The sequence below is a fragment of the Danio rerio genome, chromosome 3 (genome assembly GCF_049306965.1).
Source record: "Danio rerio strain Tuebingen ecotype United States chromosome 3, GRCz12tu, whole genome shotgun sequence".
Classification (NCBI taxonomy): Eukaryota; Metazoa; Chordata; class Actinopteri; order Cypriniformes; family Danionidae; genus Danio; species Danio rerio.
In genome coordinates, this window is record NC_133178.1 from 34,882,400 (window position 1) to 34,906,159 (window position 23,760).

At 35.3% G+C, this 23,760-nt stretch overlaps 1 protein-coding gene across 2 annotated transcripts in view; it reads right to left on the minus strand.

Moving 5' to 3' along the window:
• rab11fip4a (RAB11 family interacting protein 4 (class II) a) overlaps window positions 1–23,760 on the minus strand; it is a 97,192-nt gene that overhangs the window by 5,824 nt on the left and 67,608 nt on the right. For both annotated transcript variants that reach the window (XM_009299532.5, NM_001002533.2), the window contains 11 exon segments: window positions 16,917–17,134; window positions 16,379–16,546; window positions 14,630–14,764; window positions 8,566–8,601; window positions 8,305–8,404; window positions 8,114–8,217; window positions 7,458–7,598; window positions 7,262–7,343; window positions 3,028–3,165; window positions 2,777–2,932; window positions 2,340–2,483 (listed from right to left, as the gene is read on the minus strand). In XM_009299532.5, the coding sequence (XP_009297807.1) occupies window positions 2,340–2,483; window positions 2,777–2,932; window positions 3,028–3,165; window positions 7,262–7,343; window positions 7,458–7,598; window positions 8,114–8,217; window positions 8,305–8,404; window positions 8,566–8,601; window positions 14,630–14,764; window positions 16,379–16,546; window positions 16,917–17,050 (1,338 nt within the window). In that variant the 5' untranslated portion in view covers window positions 17,051–17,134.

The window sequence follows — 23,760 nt, forward strand, 5'->3', positions numbered from 1 at the left end:
CAATTAAATTAAAATGCATTATAGTATAAACTGATGTAAAATTAGATTATCAGCACAGTCCTTCTTTTCTAATTGATCTTGAAGTTAAACTGAAGTAAGATCAGCTAAATAACACTCTGGTTAATAGAAATATCTTCTCAGCAACATACAAATATTTGTAATTACACACTTTTAATTATTAAGTTGCTATTGACATTTCACAATCTTAAAATGATTAAAGTACTCTAAATGAACTTTAGTATTTTAGAAAACACATCAAAACAAGTGTCCTTAATTTATGACAGAAGTTACTTGAATAAATAACACCTTTCGTTTTACACTAATATAAAGTGTACTTTTTAAAAGTACATTACTTGTTTTAAGTCATTAAAGTTTAAAAAGTGTCATATAAGTGTCATTTCCTATAGTTGGTATTACATTGTCTGCAATTTTGAAAAATATATTTAGGTTTTGAAGCATATTAAATCCACATTCAGTTCAATTAAGCACACTTCTGCTACTGTTTTGGAAAAAAAAAGGAATCCCCTACATGTAAACTGTGACTTGGAGAAATTACCTCTGATTAGACTATTTGAAAAGAAAACCTAAACAATTTGACAAAATTTGGAATCCTTTTATCTGATACCTTGAAAAAAACCTTGTGGAATAATGCATCATTTCTGTAATGTTGTAATATGCTTTGTCATCATACTCTGTTGTTCAAACAGGTCTTTGTGAACAAGTTGGCTTGTTATGTGGGTGTTTTTTTATTTATTATTATGATATGGCTTTTTCTTGTTTTCTTTTTCTTTGCTTTGCCTATGTTGTATATGGACAAAATATGTAAAACAGAGAATATTTTCTTCAATAGGTTGTTTTCAATCATGTGGTTCTGGTAAAGTGCAAAATTCAGTTGAAGGGCAGGAAGTAAAAACTGAATGGGAGACATATACATTGTATACATTGTATTTTTGCGATTTATACCATATTTCAAAAGAGATATATTTAGAAAATTACCAAATATGTAAGGCATGATCCTTATATCATGAAGTGGGCTGAGTTTTCTACTGAACTAACATATATTTGCCTGTCATCGATGCAATGAATAATTACATTACATGAAAAATACTACAGTAAATACTGCAGTGTTTGGAAACATACTAAAGATAATTACTTGAATTAAACTGTCGTAGTAATTATATTGTTGCTGTGGTTCAACACAACTGTAGAATTAATTATTTAGTAGGCTTCAGTGTTCTACGCTGTAATCACAATGCACCACAGTTTACACTAACGTTATTTATTACAGTTTATCAGTTTACTGTGCTATGGTATTCTGCTGTATTCATTGACAAAGAGTTGTCACATTATACACTTTACTACGTTCTTCAAAAACATGTTTATTATAAATTACTTTAACTTACTATAGTATATCTTCCAGACATCACAAAATAACAAATAAACGCATTCAAAAGCGTAGACGCATAATCTACATTGTTAATTATTTTTGTAAGGGCAAAAAATTGCTCCACAATAATAACAGTCTAGTTTTGTCACAAGAGTACAGAGTTCTTTTTTTTTTCAACAAACATTTACTGCTGCTGCACATATAGATGTTCACGTTACAGTTGTTACATTACCAAAATGCCAGTAAAAACATGAATTATTGCAAAACAAGATGACGATTTCATTACAGCGATTACATGGCAGGGTATGTTTTTGATATTCTTCTGGATTTTGTATAAGTGTGGTGGTGTTTGCATCTTATTTTTATATAAAACATTAACATATTTATACACATAGATAGGCCAGTATATAATCTTTACTGGTGCTGTCAAACAAATTATCATCTTCAAAAAGTTTGTACACATGGATATATTGATTGAATGTTTATTACATGCTGCTGTTCTAGCCAGTTTCTAGAACTTTCCCCCCTTTATGAGCAAAAACTTTTAGAAGTCTATAAAAGTTGTCTAATTTTGGCAGATTTAAACAATTATAAACAACATAAAACAAACATTTTTGATGTTCTGATAGCGATTCCTATGTAGAAGAAACACTTCCTGTTCTCCATCAGTCTCGCAAATCATCAATGAAAGTCATGTGAAAACATTTGACAAATAAGCTTCTTTTCACATAATGAGATGTGAACACTATTAAATTAGACATACTGATAACAATGTAACATTACAAAAGAAGGGTTGCTAGTTTTAATTCTGCAGGGTTTGAGTTGAAATACAGAGACTGCAATAAATAAAAACATTTTTGGCAGGTGCCAAAACTAAAATGCATTGCCTTATAGTGCCAGTCAGTGCTCGTGTGTGAGGCTGGGTGTAGTGCAGTGTTGATGTTGTTCTCACCTCATCTCTTGAAGCGTTATCGATCTCCGCCGCCAGCGACTGGGCCTTGGTGTGACAAGCGAACAGGTTTTTGGCCTCATAAAGGCTGAGGCTGAGAATCTGTCCATTCAGATCATCGTTCTGGTCTCTGAGTTTATGGTTTTCCTGTTTGTAGATTAACCACGTCAGTGTGCCATTCATTATTCCATCATACTAAATTAAAAAAAGTCTTAGCCTTGGAGTCAAAAGCCTGTACAATACATAATACATTTTTTTAAGTAATACAATTTTCATTAAATAATGACTACAACTTTGTTTAAATATAACACATATGCCAATTTTGGGATACTTCAGGTGCTTTTTGGAGCTTGATAGTTGATATATAATGTTGATAGTTAATTTATCTGCATATATATGACAGACAATACAAGAAGCATTAGCATATCTGTCTGCTGTACCTGCTTAAGCCTTTTTACTTCATGCTCCAGTTCGATCTCTCGAGTCTTGGCGTTGTATTCAGACAGTCCAGCAGCAGTACGTCCACGTCCAGGCTTCTCTGTCTCCAGTTTAAAGAGCTGTAGATGCTCCAGCTCACGCCGCAGGTCCTCAATCAGCTAAACACACACATGTATCAGATGAGAGGTCTGTACATTTACGTGTACATGCAGTATGTTATGGTTGTAATCTGCAATGAAATTGATGCTGTTACCTCTTGCATGGCCTCTCGTTCCTTCTGAAACTCATGTCTGTTCTGCCAAAGTTTGTCCATCATCTTCCTGTACAGATCCATCTCATCCTTCAAACGCAGGCTTGTGTCCTCCAGTTTATCCGTCATACGTTGCTTCTCCTGTGCATGCATACAAATATATACAATCATATTAAGCAGTGCTTCTTAGGTTTGAAATATACTCGTGGATATACTTGAAATATACCCACATCACATAAATAATTAACCATATGCGACAAACAAAACATAGTTTTATAATGTTTTATAATAGCTTTAAATGTTTCTTTTTTCAATGGGTTAGGGTTAGGATTGTTGAAAATAAAATAAAAATCCACATTTTCTCTTACTTTTATAGTATTCAAGGGCCATGTGCACCCACTGACAGGTCAAATCTGCTTCTCTCTTTCAAGTTCAATGCAAACTTGAATGCTAAAGCATTTTAGATATGTACATAAATAGCCTATGTAATATACTGACATCAAAGTGATAAAATATACACCAAATGATAAATGACAGAAAAGGGAATAAAACAGACAATATCTCTATAAATGATCATTATTACAAGATTCAAGCATGTAGATTATTTAAATAAGGCAAATGCTTTGGTTAACCATTACTAATGGTGTACATATAATTTGCAGGAAGTTTAGACCAGTCATTTCATCCTCTCCGAGTATTTAGTAAAGTTTTTCTGAGTCTAGATTTAGATAGTTTAGATTCAATGAATTATTTTGAATGTTTCTCTCGTGACTTAAGAAAAAAGTTCATGCAAAAATGCATAGGATTAACAAACGACAGCTTTAGAAAGTAAAAGCCGTATCCTGGATATTTAGAAACCCTGTCGGATTAATTTTTTAATTGCCAAAAAGGAGCGTCTCTGTGTGTCTGCGGAGCATGTGACACTGTGGGAGTAGTGACAGTTCACGCGCACTCTAAACGAAATGGGTAAACAAGACATTTTCTACTTCTTAATCGATTGCGGATGTTTGTTTATATTGGGCAGATACAAAACTATGTAAAAGGATAATAATAATAGTAAAAAAAAAAACGTGTCACTAAATATACTTGGGCGGCCATTACTATACCTGGGTGGCCCACTCAAGTAAAGTCTATGTGAGGGAAGCACTGATAAGGATATAATGTCTTGTTTTTTTACACCACATTGTTATTATTAACCCATGTAATCCCAGATATTTCTTGCAGTTTGAAAATTTCACTATACAATTTATGTAAGCTCATCTGGTCATATGACATTGAAACATTTTTATCTATCTATTTTTTTATTTAATATTTTAATTTTTTGATTTAATCTTGGAAAAACACTTTTAGAGCTTTCAGAAATAAAACACCAAATACAATTAAAGCTGTACTTTATATTTTATTATTTAAGTGCCACTATAGTGATTTTAAGTATAAATAAATAAATGCTAGACTAAAATAAATACAAAATAGCATTTATAGCAGCATTAAAAGTGCTCTACAATAAAGCTGTAAGAAATTTTACACAGAACAGTATGACTTTTTGTAAAGCTGCTTTGAAACAATGTGTATTGTAAATAAACTATACACATTTGAATGGCAAATTTCCCTTTAAGCAAGTCAGCTCATTTGGCAGCCATTTTAATGCCTCTTCTAGCTGTTTTCTGGGTAAGCAACTAGAAACTAGAGCTTGCTTCCACAAATTATGAATGGTACCATAATATCTAAATATACCAATTTTTTTTAGTAGCCTTCCCTTCCATTGTGGTACCCTGCATCGTAGTATAGGACCTAAAGGGTGGAACTAGATTAGCTGTAGAATGTTGACTGATAACAGAAAATAATTACTTGCACAAATGATGTGAATTGCTTTCCAGTATATAGCATGTCAAACTAATAAGACATTTGTTGATCAGGATACAGGATAAAGTGTATTTTTTATTTATTTCAAATCAGCATTAAAATTCAATACATCGATTTCATCATAAATTTTGTTTAATTATCTAAAAAAAGCTGAAATTGCATTTTCAGTTCAGCCCACAAGAGGACCTATAATTTCAATTAGCTACATCAGACAGTGACCTGATTTTATTTTAGCTATATAGATAGACTACGGTCTAGAGTGGTATTGATCTGCAATGTTTCATACTCAAAGATCAAAGCTTCACAGGCTTCGTGTCAAAATAAAGGGCTGCTAATGTCATGCAGGCTGCAGCTTTCACACTCATTACACTAACTAATGCAAGCAGCACCAAAGAGCGAGCTGTGAACACTGACGAGCTCCAGGGATTTCACCTCCTGCTGAAATGTGTCAAAAAATGCTTCATCGAGGTCAGAATTGACGGTGTGAAAATGGGCGAGAGCAAAGTTCTTTTAACCGTTAAATGCTTAAACCCCAATGTAGACTTCTGCCATTTGCTGTCTGTCCTTGTGACCCAATTATTTTGTCCTTGGACATCCATGCACAGTCCATGTGCAGCCCAGTTTTTCTGTTTGCTTGAATGTGTGAACAGAACAGGCTTTATTGATCACTTTGATATATTTTCCCTCTTCTCTCTCTCTCTCTCTCTCTCCTCTTTTCTTTTTTCTTTTATTATAATTGTTTTTATTTTACTAAATGCACCATGCTGCCAACTTCATATGCTTAATTTGTATAAATGAATGCACATCGTATATTGTTTATGCACATCATATATTGTTTTTGTACAATATGTGGGTTATAGTGTGGTTTATTTATAGTTTTATTATATTTTAAATCATTTTTGTACTTACAGTTGAAGTCAGATTTATTAGCCTCCCTTTGAATTTTATGTCCTTTTTTTTAATATTTTCAAAGTGATGTTTAACAGAGCAAGGAAATTTTTACAGTATATCTGATAATATTTTTTATTCTGGAGAAAGTCCTATTTGTTTTATTTCAGCTAGAATAAAAGCAGTTTTAACTTTTAAAAAAAATATTTTTAGGGTCAAAATTATTAGCCCCTTTAAGATATATATTTTTTCGATCTACAAAACGAACCATTGTTATACAATAACTTGCCTAATTATTCTAACCTGCCTAGTTAACCTTATTAACCTAGTTAAACCTTTAAATGTGACTTTAAGCTGTGTAGAAGAGTCTTGAAAAATATCTAGTCAAATATTATTTACTGTCATCATGACAAAGATAATATAAATCAGTTATTAGAAACGAGTTATTAAAACTATTATCTTCAGAAATGTGTTGAAAAAAATCTTCTCTACGTTAAACAGAAATTGGGGAAAAAATAAACAGGGGGGCTAATAATTCTGACTTCAACTGTATGTATGTATATAACGTATATATATAGATATAGTTTTTTTCTCCAATTCCTTTTTATTATATTTTAAGTAACATGTAAATGCACATTTCCATGTGTCAGATCCAACACAAACCAACAAACACACAAATGAACAAACAAAACAAAACAAAATGCTTCTCAGTATTTTACATCAGAATACAATATATATAGTTTTTTATACTGCTATTTTCTTTTTTTACTCTTGTTTGTTTAACTGTCATAATAAATCTGATAAATAAATCTTTAAAAACAAAACAAGCTGCACTGCACACCTGTCAAACTGGTGCATTCCATATTCATGCACATTATAGTGTGCTTTGAAAGATGCTTGGCATTGCATTAAAACAAGTTAAGCCAGACTTGATGAATTGATGCATCTGTGGGCAGGTTTTGACATTAATGGGGACAAATATGCCAAAATGGCAACAAATAGAACAAAAATGCACTCAAAAACCATGACAGTCTGAAGCATTACATTCAGATCTATCCATGTTGCATCAGTGTTTGTTGCAGTACTGAGCTAGACAACCACACAAACATTCTGTTGAGATTATGACCAGAATGGCTAATCAGAGGCATTCAGATTATTTACCAATAATAACATTTTGCTCTACCATGAACACTTACTGACCTAAAGAGAAAGTTCACCTAAAATGATAATTTTCTCATTATTTAAAGTACTCTTTATAATAATAACATTATAAGTTGACCTCAGTGAATAGTACAAGAAGTTCATGACCCCTTTAAAAAGGCAATTACCAAAGAAATTGCCCTTATGATGGTAAAAGGTAAAAAATTCCCCTGAAAATCAAATCCATTGGGCATATATTCCCTCTAATGTAAAATTAATTTCCAACCCTGCATACGGGCCATGGTAGTCAAGAGAGTTTTAGATTGAGTTTCGATGCATATCTGACCTGGTCCAGTTTCTCAGTCTGAGACTTGAGTCTGCAAACATTCACTTTCATCTCTGCATTCTCCTCTTCCAGCTGCTGGACCCTATGGAGAGATATCATTCATTATATGTCCTGCTGATAATGATTTCTGTGCTCTACAGTTTTGAAACCTCCACTCAGATTGATGTTTTGTGAGTTTTCTGTTGGTTTTAGGTACCTGTTACTGAGCAGTTCAATCTCAGTGCTCTTGTCTCTCTCCATCTTGCTGTAGGCCTCTCTGTGTCTCTTCAGCTCCTCCTCCAAACATTGCTCTGCACGCGTCTCCTGATCTTTGATCTGCTCCTCCAGCTCATGTACCCTAATGGCAAAACGTGTACAAACAAGCACACAGAGACATTAGGAAATCCGTCACACATATCTCTCTCATTTTCACAAAGAATATTTATATTTAAACAAAAATGTAAAATTTCATTTCATTTTTAAATGTCATTTAATTTTGTGATGCAAGCCTGAATTTGCCTGCTCAAGAAAGATAATACATTTTTTCAGTATAATTTAATGAAGAGAAATTTCAGAAGCGCAGCATTTAATTGAAATTGAAATCTTTTAGAAACTTCTTTGAAACTGGAAACTTGATAACTGTCCTAACTATAAGTTTTCAAGTCAGTGTATTGCACCGTGCTGAATATGACTATTGTAGATAACATTGTAACATTTCAAAAAATCATTTCAACCCTGATAATAATTTTAAAAAATCTATCAAAAATAAAACAAAACAATTAATACAAATAAAATCACCCAGGCATTTGCAACAGATTTCTTTTTATACAGTCCTGCATATGAACTTAACATTCCGATCTCTCTCATCTTTACCTGTGAACTAGTTGTGTGTTTTCTTGTTTAAGTTTTGATTTCAGATCTCCATTAGCCAGACTGTCGTTCTCCAGCTCAGATATCTTCTTTTCTAAATAGCTCACCTGCATTAGGAATGAAGAGCATTTTGTTATCTGCAACACTTACTGAATCACATCACAACAAGCAATTAATCAGTGCACTTTCGGTACCTTCTCGGTGATGTCAACGTCGCAGGAGTCAATGCTGTCTCTGAACAGGTCTTCAGTGCTGCCCTGACTGCTGCTGAAGTTACTGTGGTGGAAGAGTTGACTGCAGGACACAACACAAAATCAGACAATTTAGATGAAGTTACTTACCAGCCTATACTTTAACCACTTAGTGACTTAGGTATGAAGCACTTTACATATTTCATATGTAGATATATAATATTGAACTGATCTTTTTTGAAAATAATTGAGATGAAAACATACCGGCCAAAAGCAGTACTGGAAATTTTCCTGTTTGGGCTGCAAAATGAAAAAGAAAAAAATCTATTTATTAGTTGATTAGAGAAAGGAGTCCTTTAACTACTACTGTCTTTTGCAGCTTCCGTACATATTTATTATCCACACAAAACATGTTCCTAAAATCCACACGTTCAACAATTTTTCTATACATATCGTCACCTTAGAATTGTAAGATTCTATCTGACATTTTTGTCAAAATTTAGTTATTGACAAATTCTTATTAAATGACAACTTATTCACATTATGGGATGCTTTTTTATAAGTTTGAAGGTCAAAATCTCAAAATCATTCCGAACACTGATAAAACCTTATAATTCCAAGATGACGGTATATCCTAACTGTAAAAATACCATTCAGACAATTTAACTGTATGACGAACACAGAAAAACGTACTTAGACAGACAGACAGATACTGTAGACAGATACATAAACACACAGACAGACAGAGGCTAGGCTAATCAGCTTTGTTTTGCAGCCTAATCACTGACTCTCTGTCTTTCTAGTGACTGGTATGGTGTACTGCAGTCAGTTTGGACCTGCAGGTCACGAGATTACACTGATAATCAGACGGCTCTGGAGAACCTCTGCAAAAATAGACTACCTGTAGTCTAATTATAAACCTCTGCTTGTGTTTATATAACTGTGTGACCCACGTCACTCTTTAAAGCCCTTCTCTCATTACATCACACAGGTCTGAACTCATACAGCTTGTCGAAATACAAGTCAGCTCTCCTGTCCTCATCCTCAAGCCAGCTGTCACAGCACTGACAAAACACTTTAAACCACAACAACATCATAGACCCAGACAGTTTGCAAAGCAAGGAAGAAAAGGACAATGCACATGCCCTCAAAAGTGCAGCAGTTCTTCGTGACCCGTTACTGTAGTTGACTTATTTTAAAGAAATAATTAGAACATTTTCTTATGGCATTTTTTAATTTATTTATTTGTTAGTTCACAATAATTAATTCAATGTTTGCAGGTCATTACAGGGTTATAGTTCAAATTGGTGTCGATTATGTTTTGCATGAATGCATTTTGACTTCAGCAGAGTATGCAGTGTAGGATTTGGACAAAAAATGCCAGAGGATTAATAGGCAAAGGCCGCCGAATGCCACATGATCTCACTTCCCCAACACACCTATTCACCCAGAGAAAAGGAAACTGCACAGCTCTTACTGAACAGCCTCTCTTGCTCTTTTTCAAAACTATAGGCTGTTTCAAAAAGGTAACAACTTGTAATACCTTTTTGATGACCTCATTTTAACAGAATTTACCATATTAAAAATTGAAGGCAATCCTGTAAAATCAAAAAGAATAGATTTAACAAGTAGACATAATTCAGCCAGAACAAAAAAAGTTATTTATTATTTCTCTCTAATAAACTCTAATTGTCTCCAATAATTGTGCCCAATGTGTTGATTTTATGATGGTCTTTTTATGGTTATTAGAATGAACAAGCTATTAGCTTAGCAACATGCTAACCTCCAATGTCAAAGCTTTTTCATAAAGAATTTGATTTTAAACCATAGAATTATTGATTTTTTTTACATACATATCTTCCAAAAAAAGAGCTACGGTATATGGTTGATAAGCTTATATTTGTTTTCAGGTCATGTGATTTATTTCAATTTTCAATATAATAATCCTGTTTAACAGCAGCAGGATAGAATGCAAGAACTGAGTTCCAGAAGTAAAAGCTCAATACATTTTCTCCACAGGGAATACGTTTTTAAACAATTGCTACTGACATTTTGGAGACTTGTTGTAAATGACAATTAACACTGTAAATAAATAGTTTTTGCATTTATTAAACCCACTTGTCAACCTTAACTCAACTGAATCTTGCAAAGGTCATGTTTAATATGCAACTGTAATGATAAACACATTCATGTGCAGAAAATTCCACCAATCAGTCTCGGTGTGCAAAGCTGTCAAATCAGATCTTTAGCTCCAATTTAACTTCAGTTAGCTCCACCCACTTCCATGAAGAACCGTAGATACAATAATCAGGTGTCCATATGCCAATATGCCAATTTTCAATAAATTTAGAATATATTAGACCTTTATATTAATAGTATAAATAGCTTTAAATCTCTTTGCATTACTTAGAAATTTGCATTGTTGTTATTCTCATTGTAGCTGGTTGGTTTGGTTCATGACTTTTTTAAATACCTATGAGGAAAAAGCCGGCAGCTCTGCAACTCTCACATGATCGCCCGCTGAAGCTATGCAGGGCTGTGCCCAGTCATTACCTGGATTGTAGACCACATGGGAATGCTAGGTTGCTGCCTGAAGTGGTGTTACTGAGACCGGCAAGGGGCGCTGAACCTGTGGTCTGTGTGGATCCTAACGCCCCAATATATTGTGAGAAATTAATGAGTCTACCATGACCCAACTTCCAATTTAAATGATGTGTTGATGCTCATTTAAAAGGGCTGAATTGTGAGATAAAAGAGAAGTCAACAGTTTGTGGTCTCTGCATTGTTTTAGGTGACTACATCTTGACCAACTGGTAATCATTGTAGAATGGGGATGATGTGGTGCACAGAGAACCATCTCATCAATGGTGTGTAACATGCATTAACATTGAGAGCACAGCTGCTTCAACAGCCAAAAAGCAACTTCATTAACATCTAAAGGCAAGTCTAAAGGCAACATCCAAAACAGTATAAAAGGTTTGAGTTTAAGAATGTTCAGGGTTCATTCTGATTCAAATGAAACCAGGGTACTGCCGTGTATTTTAAGACTGCTACTCTGAATAAACATCTTCATTAGTCTCTTAGTCGGCTTAGTCCCTTTATTAATCCGGGGTCACCACAGCGGAATGAACCACCAACTTATCTAGTATATTTTTTACGCAGCGGATGCCCTTCCAGCTGCAACCCATTTCTGGAAATTATCCATACACACTCATTCACACTCATACACTACAGGCAATTTAGCCAACCCAAATCACCAGTTTTTGGACTGTGGGTGAAACCGAAGCACCTAGAGGAAACCCACGCGAACGCAGGGAGAACATGCAAACTCAACACCGAAACGCCAACTGACCCAGCCGAGGCTAGAACCAGTGACCTTCTTGCTGTAAGACGACAGCACTACCTACTGCACCACTGCGTCGCTGGAATTATTATTATAAAAAATAAACAGGAAACATAGTGGCACTATTTTCTTTTCTTTTCTTTTTTTTTGCATGTTTGTGTGCGGTGTACTTAAAAAATCTAGTCACAAAATAACTCCTATTGTTCATGAAGGATAGGATGCTGTCTTGAATTGCAGATGACTACGTAAGAAGATGAGCACACTAGCTGTTTTGGCAGAGCCTCTATGTGTATAATTTCTTAGTGTGTCAGCATGAGGCACAATCCTCATAATCCCACGATGCATTACAGCCTTGTTACAGATTATGGATTGAAGTGTCGCTCTCCTGAAGTGCCAAATTTGATAGGGGTCTTCACAATAATATAAGGATTATTTTAGCAGTTTTCATCAAACTCTGCCTCACACACACACCTACTTGAACACTCTATGCTTTTCCTGAGGGCCTCGGTTTTCCCACTCTGTCTGATAACACTCACAAAGATGAGTAAACCCTTGACTAGAGCACTGTTGCTATGGTAACAGCTCCTTTGATGAAGCCCGTCTCCAGATAAAGCTACTGACAGACCAGGGTGATTAAAGACACTCATAAAAATATATCTAGAGTTAACCCACACATGCAGAAGATCTTGTCAGAAGTGTGGTGCTGTGCCATTTAAAGGGGATCTTTTATGCAAAAATAATTTTTATAAGGGATTTAAAGGGGTTTAAACACAAATGTGTGAATATAGCCAGCCTCTTGATGGTCAGAATATATTAGTTTATTTCTATATTTTTAATTAATAGTATGTTTTAATTGCCCCTTGATTAAAACTCTGCAGAAACACTTTGATTGACATTTTGCTATTTTACATGTCATATGTGGGGGAGGCCCCGCCCATTGGTGATAATCTCTCCCTCATTAGCATAAACAGCCATAGTTTTCAGGATGCACAAACGAACACGTAGACTATTCGGATGCACTTCTTTTGACATTTTCAGTTTGTCAGAAATAACAGTAGTCCTGTTTAAAATCTGCAGTTTTTAGCTCAAACTTCTTTTCAAAAGAGCACAATCTTATTAGAATTTACACCGAAAGTCACCACATTTTGGATCAAAGCCTGTTTCAAAGAGTTATAAAACATGATTTTGAGCTGAAACTTCACATACGCACTCTTGTGACATCAGATAATTATTTTACATCTTATAAAAAGGGGCATAATAGGTCACCTTTAATATGAACCATAGATGCTGAAAAGTGACACAGTGTTGTAGTTCTACTGTAGTTTAGAGGTCTACATTCCCACAGCTGTATTGTGAGATCCAACCAGATTTCTTGCAGCGCGGGAATAAATTTCAGAATAAAATGCGGTAGTGGTCAGTAATTCTGGTGTAATTTAAATTGGACTGGGCAGTCTATCAATATATCGCTTCCAAGTCCTAACATTATTTTGGAACTGTATATCTGTGTTTTCCTAATTCTTATTGAGCACCGGTACAGCCAGTGCTCAATGTTACACATGCTGAACGCATGGACCAGTGCTTTCTGCGTGTGCATCATCTGCATAACGGTCCTCAGAGTGGGCTTTATCATGGCAGAGCAAAGTAAAGATGCGTTGTCCTTGAAGGATGTTCAGTTTGCTTTAGAAAACGGTCAGTTTACTGTTAGGAAACCCACATCAGGCAAATCTGATGTATGGGAGTCATTTTCATGCATTTTAGACACAAATGGAAAAAAAATACCCTTTGCCTGATCTGATGATACCTCAAAGTTTTACCCTTTAGCAGTCAAGGGGGTCACACACCGGATGCAGCACCATGCATTTTAGAATTCTACACAGATTTCTATCAGGGTACACACACCGGCGCTGCAAGTCAGCAGCTGTCTGCAGCACCCTACTACGACACTGTTCATATATCTGCCACGCCACATCTTAATAGTTTCATTTTAAAGAACATGCGCGTCTGGTGAATTTTACTTCCAACTGTCATATGCATGCCACAACACACTGCTGAGCAATGCATCTGGTGTGCCACCAGCTTCAGAAGACTGGAACGTCAGGTTTAAGGTGACACTCATGTCTCATCACAAAGGGGCAAACAAAACTGACATTTAGCCTACAATCCTTGCACAACCTACAGTTTCATCTGTTAACTCTCTCTTTTGGTATTACCCAATTTAAACATAAGATTTTGGAAACCAGATTGAAAAATTTAGCGCGAATGGTCAGGTTGCGAAAACTATTCTATGCAGCCAACGGGTGAACAAAGATGCAATACAGCAGGGGTGGAATAATACCTGGTGGGAGCGGAACTAAAAAAATCAGTCCTGCGCAGAATCTGTCGATTAAATTTTGGTTTCAAACATTTGTGTTAATTGTGCTGATTATGTTAATGGAGGAAAAAGTTAAAAATCACAAACTTTTGATTGGTCACAAAGCAAATCCCCGGAATAATTCAAAACCCTAACTATAAAATCCAATTCTGAACACACATGACATTATTCAACAGTTCCTCTGATACAAAACTGTCACAATGTCAAACTCTTATGTTTAAACAAGGTTGGTGTGCTTACACCTGTTACAAAAAGCACTTGTCACGATCAACTAAACATTGTTTCTTCAAAAGTATGTTTACAGACTAAAATACTTCCAAGGGTTTTGCTTTAGGCATGCTCAAAGCAAAAACACATATACTTTTTTTGTCATTCATGGGACATCAACTTTACATTAATACTGGAAAAAGTGAGAGTGAGTCAGTCAGACGGCCTCTTGTTAGTCCTTGGTCAATGGAAGTACTTGACTTCTGCCATCAATTTGAGTGTTTGATTAAGCAAGACTATCTGAGATTGGGATGCCAACTTCCACTTTTTTTAATTTTAAACCATCCCTGCAGCACTCAATGCGTGTATTAAGTCATAAGCTTGGCGTGCTTTAGACTTGTTTGTACCTGTTAGCTTTGAGGTTCTTGAGTCTGGCCTCCAGGTCATTGAGCAGGTTGACTTTCTTGCAGCACTGAGAGCAGTAAACATCCAGAAGCTCACTGTTGTACAGGTGTCGGATCTTCTGAGGGGTTTGACCAGCACTGAAACACCATCAACAGATTATCAGTACTGACAGGAGAAGCATTCAGATGTTTTGGCAAAGTATGGTAAGCTAGTGAAAAGCATAGTTGGAAAAAGAATTTTTATAAGTTTTATAATTATTGCTCCATGTTTAGCAATAAGGTGATTAATAGTTATCAAAATTTCCCAGCAACTTTAAATTATAAATAAATATAATTTATATTGACAGCATTCTTATGAAGTGACTCTCATGAAAATTTGTCCAGGCCATATTTCAAATAAAATAAATGAGGAATAAAATTTTGCTGCAATAGTACATTTAGACCCAAATTATAGTAATACATTACGATAAGCACGCACACAGCACTTACTTTTAAATCATAAGCAAACTATTTTAGCTCATTCATAATTTAGAAATTGTAGTCTTTACATTAATACATTAATATAAGTATCATACCTGTCAACATTGGGATGTGAAATTAACCCCCCCCCCCCCCCCCCCCATTCTGATTAAAGAGTAGCGAATGTATCTCTCATTTACATTTTTCACTTGACTATGTGAAATAACATCAGATCTATAATGAAAGCATTGGATTGCTTTCCTAACTGTTTATGGTCATTTTAGACAAAATTTGTTGTGTTTAAAAGAAAACCCACCAAGATCGACAGGTTTAGATGTTGTTGTTATTATTATCATCATTATTTTTATTAATATTAATAAGAATATTATTATTGTTCTGTTTAAACATGCACCCAAATCCCAGAGTCCACTTTCGCTCCTTACATTTTTATTTTCATTTCAAAGTGTTTTCATGCCTAAATACAATGAAAAAACAGAACAGATTTATGAACATTTAAGACCAAGGTTTGACAGTATAGGTTGCCTATAGGGAGGATTAGCCCTTTAGGGTTTATTGCCACCCTTTATAGAAAGACTGAAAATACAGGAGAAATACGGGAAAATACAAGAGAATCCTGGGGAAAACAGCAGGGTTGGCAGGTATGATAAGTAAAAATAGTGATTTCTTTATTCGTTTGTCAATGTAATGTACTAATTATTGTCTAATTAGCTTAGATGTAAATAGATAATGTGGTTATCTATTTACTTTTTTTTCAAAGCACACTTGTGACAGCGTAAATATGTAAATAATTACTGATTTTCAAGATATCTCTTAGGTTTAAGCACACAACTTATGTATTTTTTCATATTAAGGACTCCTTAAGAATTGGTTTAAAATACTGTCAGTTAGATATACTGTAGACAACAAGTTGTTAACAAAGAGGACAATACTCTTTACATAAGAGCTAAATAAAAATCAGTAATTCATTAATTATAATAATTAGCAAATGTTTTGTTTTAGTTTATATCGCAAAATTATATTTTATAAAAAAAAACTTTGCAAAAATGATGATTATAATTTGAGTACAGATCCACTTAATTACCAGAACAATATTTGGCACAAATATAAGCAGAATTAAAGTAATACATTGTTTTGGCCTAGACATTTTTATTTTCTGGTTTCTTGCCATTTACACAATATTCATTCATGAATTCAAATGAAGTGGATCACACAGACTAACGCCATGCACCTGTGTTTTATGTAAAAGGTGTAAACTAAAGTGAGTTAGTGAACCTGGATGGTAGAGATGAGCCCAGGTCAGAGAAACCATTGGTGCGAGTATCATCATCTGGGATGGGGCTGCTGGGAGTGAAGTCCACATCTTCTCCCTCTCCATAGTCCTCAAACTGCTCCTCCACTGAGATTACTGAGGCTGCAGCTGACGACACCATCTGACCACAGCTATACAAGCAGAGAAACAGCTCTTACTCTATGTACAAGATAAATATAGTACTTTATAAAAGTATTGTTCACCCAAAAATAAATATTCTGTCATAATTTTTCCTCTATTTGAGTTAGCAGATATTCTGAAGAATATTATCGAATATACATTAAAAGAATGAACAGCCATTGACTTCCATAGAAAACGTTCCTACTAAGGAAGCCAGTGGTTACCGGTTTCCAACATTTTTCAAAATATCTTCTTTTTGTTTTCAACACAAGAAAGAGACTTAATGTTCTGAAACCACTTGAGGCTGAGAAAATGGTGAGCAAATGTACAATTTTGGGTGTACTACCACTTTAAATGTAATTATTTATCAATGATGCTGACTTGTTTCCACGTAAAAAGAATCCCCCCAGTCCTTCTTCTTTGTCATCCTGCCGTCCTCCTTCAGAAGATTCAGATCCTGCTCCGCTGTCCGCAGCACTGTCCATGTCTGACTCCTGCATGTCCCGTCCACCCATTCCCTCCTCGTCCGAGTACAGCTGGCACTCTGGGTACGGACGTGTGCACACAATGATGGGGGGTCCCAGACTCCCCTCCTGGTGCTGTAAACACAAAACGTACAAAGCCTGTTGGATAAAGTTATATTGCTCCAATGCAATGTACAGAGAGAGAAATGACCCAAAATTAGACCAGATTACTTCAACTTACTATGTTTTTTGCACACAATAACTTTATTTAAATTAGAACAGAGGAAATTGGATAGTTCACACAGAAATGAAAATTGACTGGTAATTTAATTACCCTCAGGCCATCCAAGATATAGGTCACTTTTTTCTTCAGCACAACATTAAAGAATATATAATTTAAGCTAAAACCGTGGTCCATAGTGATTAATAAAATATAAGTCAACGGCTACTGCTTTAACCCTTTAACAGGCATCGTAACCTCCTGGTTGATCTGTTATCATTATGATAGGTTATCATACTATTTATCAGAGTTATGTCCGTTTATTATTTAATCAAAGATGTGAGCCAAAAAAAAGTTAGAGGGTTAAGATTCAGAAAAAAACATATACAGACAAAACTAAATATATTTTATTAAGTGACATGAGGCTCATGCTCTAGAAGCGAACACAATCACAACATTTTTTTTAGGCAATAATATCAAAAAAGTTACGTTTCTTGCACAGAACGATTATTTTGCTTAACAATACCTCAATGTGTTGTCAAGATCCACAGGTATTTTATTTGTTTTATTGTATATGTTTTGAGTTTTTTGGCTCTTGAAGTGCTGGCAGCTGTTGGGGCTTCATGATATTTCAACCTTAAATCACACTTGTAAATTGGCAAAAGCTGCAATTGTCCTCCATATCCTATAGGCGTCAGGTGATTGGATCAGTAGTAATTCTATTTTGAATGCCAGAGGGTGCTCTTCCAAGCCGAACAGAACCACCAAATATGCCCCAAAGAAACACGATTAATAAGCACACCACTACAGCAACATTTGGCTTTGTCTCAGTTCTTCTTAATATTAATTTTCCTGATAATAAAGTATGTAATGATGCAATGCCTTTGTCTCTGCTTAGAATACTATGAAATTTGGTGCGTGCCATATTCTGTGTAAGAAGACACATCATCTTCAAGATCTATTTCAGACATTTGACTGATTTTACAGTATGAATTAAGTTTGGAGTAAAAATAAGACATTAAATGTCTTTTTTATACATGCATTCAGATGTAGAAGCATGTACTACACAGAGCCAGAGTTCACGTTTGTAGCACGTTCGACTCACAGCAAGTATGTCGCTGGTTCGAGTCTCGGCTAGGTCAGTTGGCATTTCTGTGTAGAGTTTGCTTGTTTTCCCTGCACTCGCATGGGTTTCCTCCAGGTGCTCCGGTTTCCCCCACGAGTCCAAAGACATGTGGTATAGGTGAATTGGGTAAGCTAAAATTGTCCGTTGTGTATGTATGTAAATGAGTGTGTATGGATGTTTTCAAGGATGGGTTGGGGCTGGAAGGGCATCCGCTCTGTAAAACATGTGCTGGATAAGTAAGTAGCCTCTAGATTAATTAAAGGACTAAGCTGAAAAGAAAATTAATGAATGAATGATTATCTGCAATTAATATTTGACTATTGCTTGACAGTAAACTGTAGCTCGGTAACGTAAATGCTTCTCCATCTGAATGCACATGCTGGAGATTTACTACTGATGATAGAGCCGACTTACTGACAAATTCACATGACAATCCTCTTTGATTTATTGTGCAGCCCTATTAACCACTGACTTGCCTTACATGAATCACCAAAAACACAATTTCAGCTAAAAATCTTCTTTAATGTTCTACTGAAGAAAAAAGTTACCTATATCTTGGATGGCCAGAAGGTTAGCAAATCAACAGGAAGGTTTCATTTAATGTGTACTCTCCCTTTCAGAAAAACCTCTCTTGGAAGGACACAAAAGATAATGGGTCAAAGGTTATGGGAACTTTGCTCTTTAACCCCAGAAGACACAAATGGCAGCAAGACAGGACAAAGGTCCTCATTGGTGAATGCTTGAGAAACATTTTAAATGACTAATGAATGGTAAGTCTAACAAAGAGAAGGAAAGACTTTTGAAACTTATGAAATGATTATATCAGGGTTTCTGCAGGTTTTACCAAGTCAAATTTAAGACTTTTTAAGACCTTTTCAAGACCACCAAACCTGCAATTTAAGACATTAATAGGACTAAACGCTAGGTTTTTGTCTTAATGGCCCAGCAGAAAAAAAAATTATCTTGCCCCATTAAGAAACGTTATCTAATGAATTATTTAAGCCAAATATTTTAAATAATGTGTCAAATCAAGAAGACCCTAGTTGTTATATGCAATTTTTTCAACATAACTAGAAAAAATATAACTGTTAAAAACTTTAATAACTAATGTATGCCCAACAAAATGTTATAATATTCCTTATAAATAGAGTTTTGCTAAAAGTTTAATTGAGATGTATAATGATTGGATGTGTGTTGGATCGATTGGGTAGCTTTACAAAAAAAAAAGGAAAATGAAGACCCTTTTAGGACCTACAACATTATATTTCTAATTTAAGAACTAAAATTCATTCATACATTGATTTTCTTTTCGGCTTAGTCCCTTTATTAATCTGGGGTTGCCACAGCGGAATGAACCGCCAACTTATCCAGCATATTTTTTAATTCAGCGGATGCTCTTCCAGCTGCAACCCATCACTGAGAAACCACACACTCCATAGACTCTCATTTACAAACATACACTACGGACAATTTAGCCTACCCAATTCTCCTATAGCACATGTTTTTGGACTTGTGGGGAAAAACGGAGCACCCGGAGAAAACCCACACGAACATGGGTAGTACATGCAAACTCCAAACAGAAATGCCAACTGCCCCAGCCGAGGCTCAAACCAGCGATCTTCTTGCTGTGAGGCGAGAGAGCTACCCACTGCGCCACCGTGCTCCCTAGCCCTAAAAAATTGTGTTTTGGAAATTCACGACTTTTAAAAACCTTGTAGACACCCTAATAAAAATGTATTCACTCGCACAAGGTTTGAGTTATTTTACATCCATTCGGTTCTACAACAAGTGTGGTTCAAAATATTAATTTCCTTTTTAAAATTCATGTCACGTCTCAATGGCAGGAGGACAATGTGAATAAGCTAGTGTTAGCCAGTGGCTCGTTGTTATTTGCACAGGCAGAAAATAATTATTAACACACCATGAGAGATTGCTAAATCCATGCTCGAGTCTATATATGTGTTTGTATTCAGATCTCTGACATTTCTGCCTCTCTAATTTGAAGGCGTATTTATATCTGCAAGTACATATGCATCTGGGGAGATACTGTATTATTAAAGCAGAGAGTTATGGCTAGTCATTAAGCCTTTACTGTATTCTGGGGAGCCACAATACACACTGATGTGCTTTAAAATGACCTCAAGTCTCAACTCACCTGACGTAAATGATCACACACTGCTTATAAAGCAATTATTCATACCGTAATGCTACATTAAAAGCAACTTCACCACAACTTATTAGACAACATAAAAAGCAATCATTTCATAAGTTAAAAATCATGCTATTTGTATTCTTGGTTCTTTTTTTAATCCTAATGTAGTGACAGATGTCCATTTTTGGAGTTAACAAAGGTATTTATTCATATTAATGATAATTATCATGCATGGAAATAATTACTATACATTTTAAAGGTGACTGACAGACATGTTCACATACATGTAATTCTGAAAGTGCTGATTTACAGTCTCTTAATTACTTCTGCTTGATTCGTACAGGAATGTTGTAGTCGGGCACTTTCATATGACCACTCTGTGTGTTAAGCCTTTATTATGATTCCACTCTTCCCTGTTATAAATCTCTACACGTTTTTTCCCCTCCGATCGTAAAAACACTGCTGAAAGGGGTTTCATTCATGTCAGTGTGTATCTCAGTGAGGGCAGCAGTGTGTTAGTGTGCATCTGAAGTGACCTTCTCATATTCACACTTCAGCGAGTCTGTTGCCATCCTTTGTAGGTCACACATGATATCCGGGCACCTTGACACTAAGAAATCAGATCTACATTGACAATACAAATCTGGTGAGATTTACTTTTTCAGAAGGAAACTGCTAGTTAATTTCATAACAAATTACAAACACATTGGAAATCAACACATTTACAAACACTTTGATACATTTATTTCAGAAGATACCAAAATAGGATCGTTTGTTTATTCTCTATCAATATTTGTTCACAGGGCGGCACGGTGGCGCAGTGGGTTCCGCCATCGCCTCACAATAAGAGGGTTGCTGGTTCGAGTCTCAACTGGTTCAGTTGGCATTTCTGTGTGGAGTTTGCCTGTTCTCCCCGTGGCATTCCTCCGACTGCTTCGGTTTCCCCTTATAAGTATAAAAACATGCACTATAGGGAATTGGATGCTGGATAAGTTGGCGGTTCATTCTGCCTCTGTGCTGAACTCAGATTAATAAAGGGTCTAAGCCGAAAAGAAAATGAATGATTATTTGTTCACACTTTATTTTAAGGTGAAATATTAATAAATTACTATTAATAAACCATAAACTAAGACGTTTGCCTCAATGAACTATTAATTTGTTGCTTAATAATAGTTATTAGTGGTAAGGTTTATGTATTAGGCTTTTAGGATTGTGCAGAATATGCATTTTATAAGTACTAATAAACAGCCAATATCTTAATAATATGTAATAAGCCACTAGCTAACAGTAAGAACTGTCACCTAAACTAAAGTATCACCCAATATTGTATACCATTTATTATTTAATTTATTTACTTCAAAGTATTTTCTGGTAAATTTTTAGGTTTAATCTTGATTCAGTTACACACTGTTGGGAAAAATCTAGTAAATATCTTACAACTGTTTGTTATGTATGATTGAGTTTGGATTGACATTGGATGTAATTGCAATGAAATTATAAGATAAAAAGCTGCAAGTAAATTTTAATACAAAGTGATCACAAAGCTACAGAAAGCAATCAGAAATAAACATTTTGAAGGCTGGACTAGTGTTTTTTGTTATTATAAAATGCACTGTTTGATTTATTTACATCGAACTAAAAAATGCTAAGTAGGCACAGTAAGCATTTAATCTCTAAAAAAAGACTCTTATTTTCTAATGATGAAGAGAATTTGTTTTAAGAATGTTTAGGTACATATATATATGAGCAATATCACACGAGTAGCAGTGCGATATGGCTGTATATCGGCACTGGTGGGCGGCGTGCGTTGCAGCCGAGTGCCTTGGTGCCCCCACCAGTGCCGATATACAGCCATATCGCACTGCTATTCGTGTGATATTGCGTTTATACAACAGTTTGATGGCATAATTGTGTATATAAAAACAAAATCAAACATGGAGAGTCTCAAAAACCCTTTTGTATGAGGAACTACTTTCTTCCGCGTTGGAATCAATTCACAGCTGAGCAAGCATCTTTTAAACTTTAGATCTGTAGTGTCTGCTTTTTGCTGGCTGTATGTGGGCGGAGTAATACACAAAGGGTAAAGAGGCTGTACGGGTGCTGACATTACTTAAATAAATCACGGCTGTGAGCCAATCAGATTCGAGAACCAGACAGAACTGTTGTATGAATTTATATATATATATATATATATATATATATATATATATATATATATTTAGGAGACAATTCCTTCTAGCAAGTCTAGTCTGATCAGAGATTATTCCTGCGGCAAGGAAATGTAATGGCCAGCCTAAGGATTAAACATCACAGTTCTATCAACAAATGTGGGGAAAACTTTGACTGTTCCCACATGGCTGTATCTTCAGAGATAAGGAGCAGATTACTGATGACTGATATCTGCATAGTCTTAATGTGAAGCTCTGACAGCATAACAGAGGCTTTCCCTGCTGAGCAGCGACTGTGATGAATGCAGTCCTATCAGATACAGAAGGACTGCAGTAATGTGAGATGAGACACAGGGGTCTCCAGCGGTGGGAGCACAGAAAAATGAGCTATAAACCCAGACCCCTTTTGGTTCAAGACGACCTGAATCTGCCAGCCCCCTCCCCTTAGACAGCACCGTCTGCAACGCCTAGACTTCACATTCATTATTTACCCGCTGCTTCTGACAGACTGCTTTTAATGTTAGGCATGCTTTAATACACATGCCTACTCCAGTTATTTTATTAACAAATACAGTCATACATACATATTTGAATGTTCTTTTATGTAACAGACATGCTTTTTCCTTATGAAAACGGTTTATGCAAATGCAAGTGTTATCTGTTAACTGTTATTACTGTGCATATGGTGGAGCAACAAAGAGATTTGATTTTATAGGACTGATTAACTTACAACAGGCATGGCTAATTGTTTTTAGATGTTTCTGCACTAAGCTGCCAATTGTGAGCAAATTCATGCAGTTGCTTAAAAAAACAAAGATGCGCCTGATTTACAGCATATACTGTGCAATAAAAAAAATTAGAATAATATTACAATATATATAAAAAACGTAATTATATGTTTGCAATATATAGAAACAGCACATATTTGTGATTTGTAGTTTAGTAAAATTATAAAATGTAATTGCTCTCCGGTTTCTTCTACAGTACTAAGACATGCAGCATAGGTGAATTGAATAAACTAAATTGGCCGTACCGTATGAGTGTGTGTGAATGTGAGAATGTATGCTGTTTCCCAGTACTGGGTTGCAACTACAA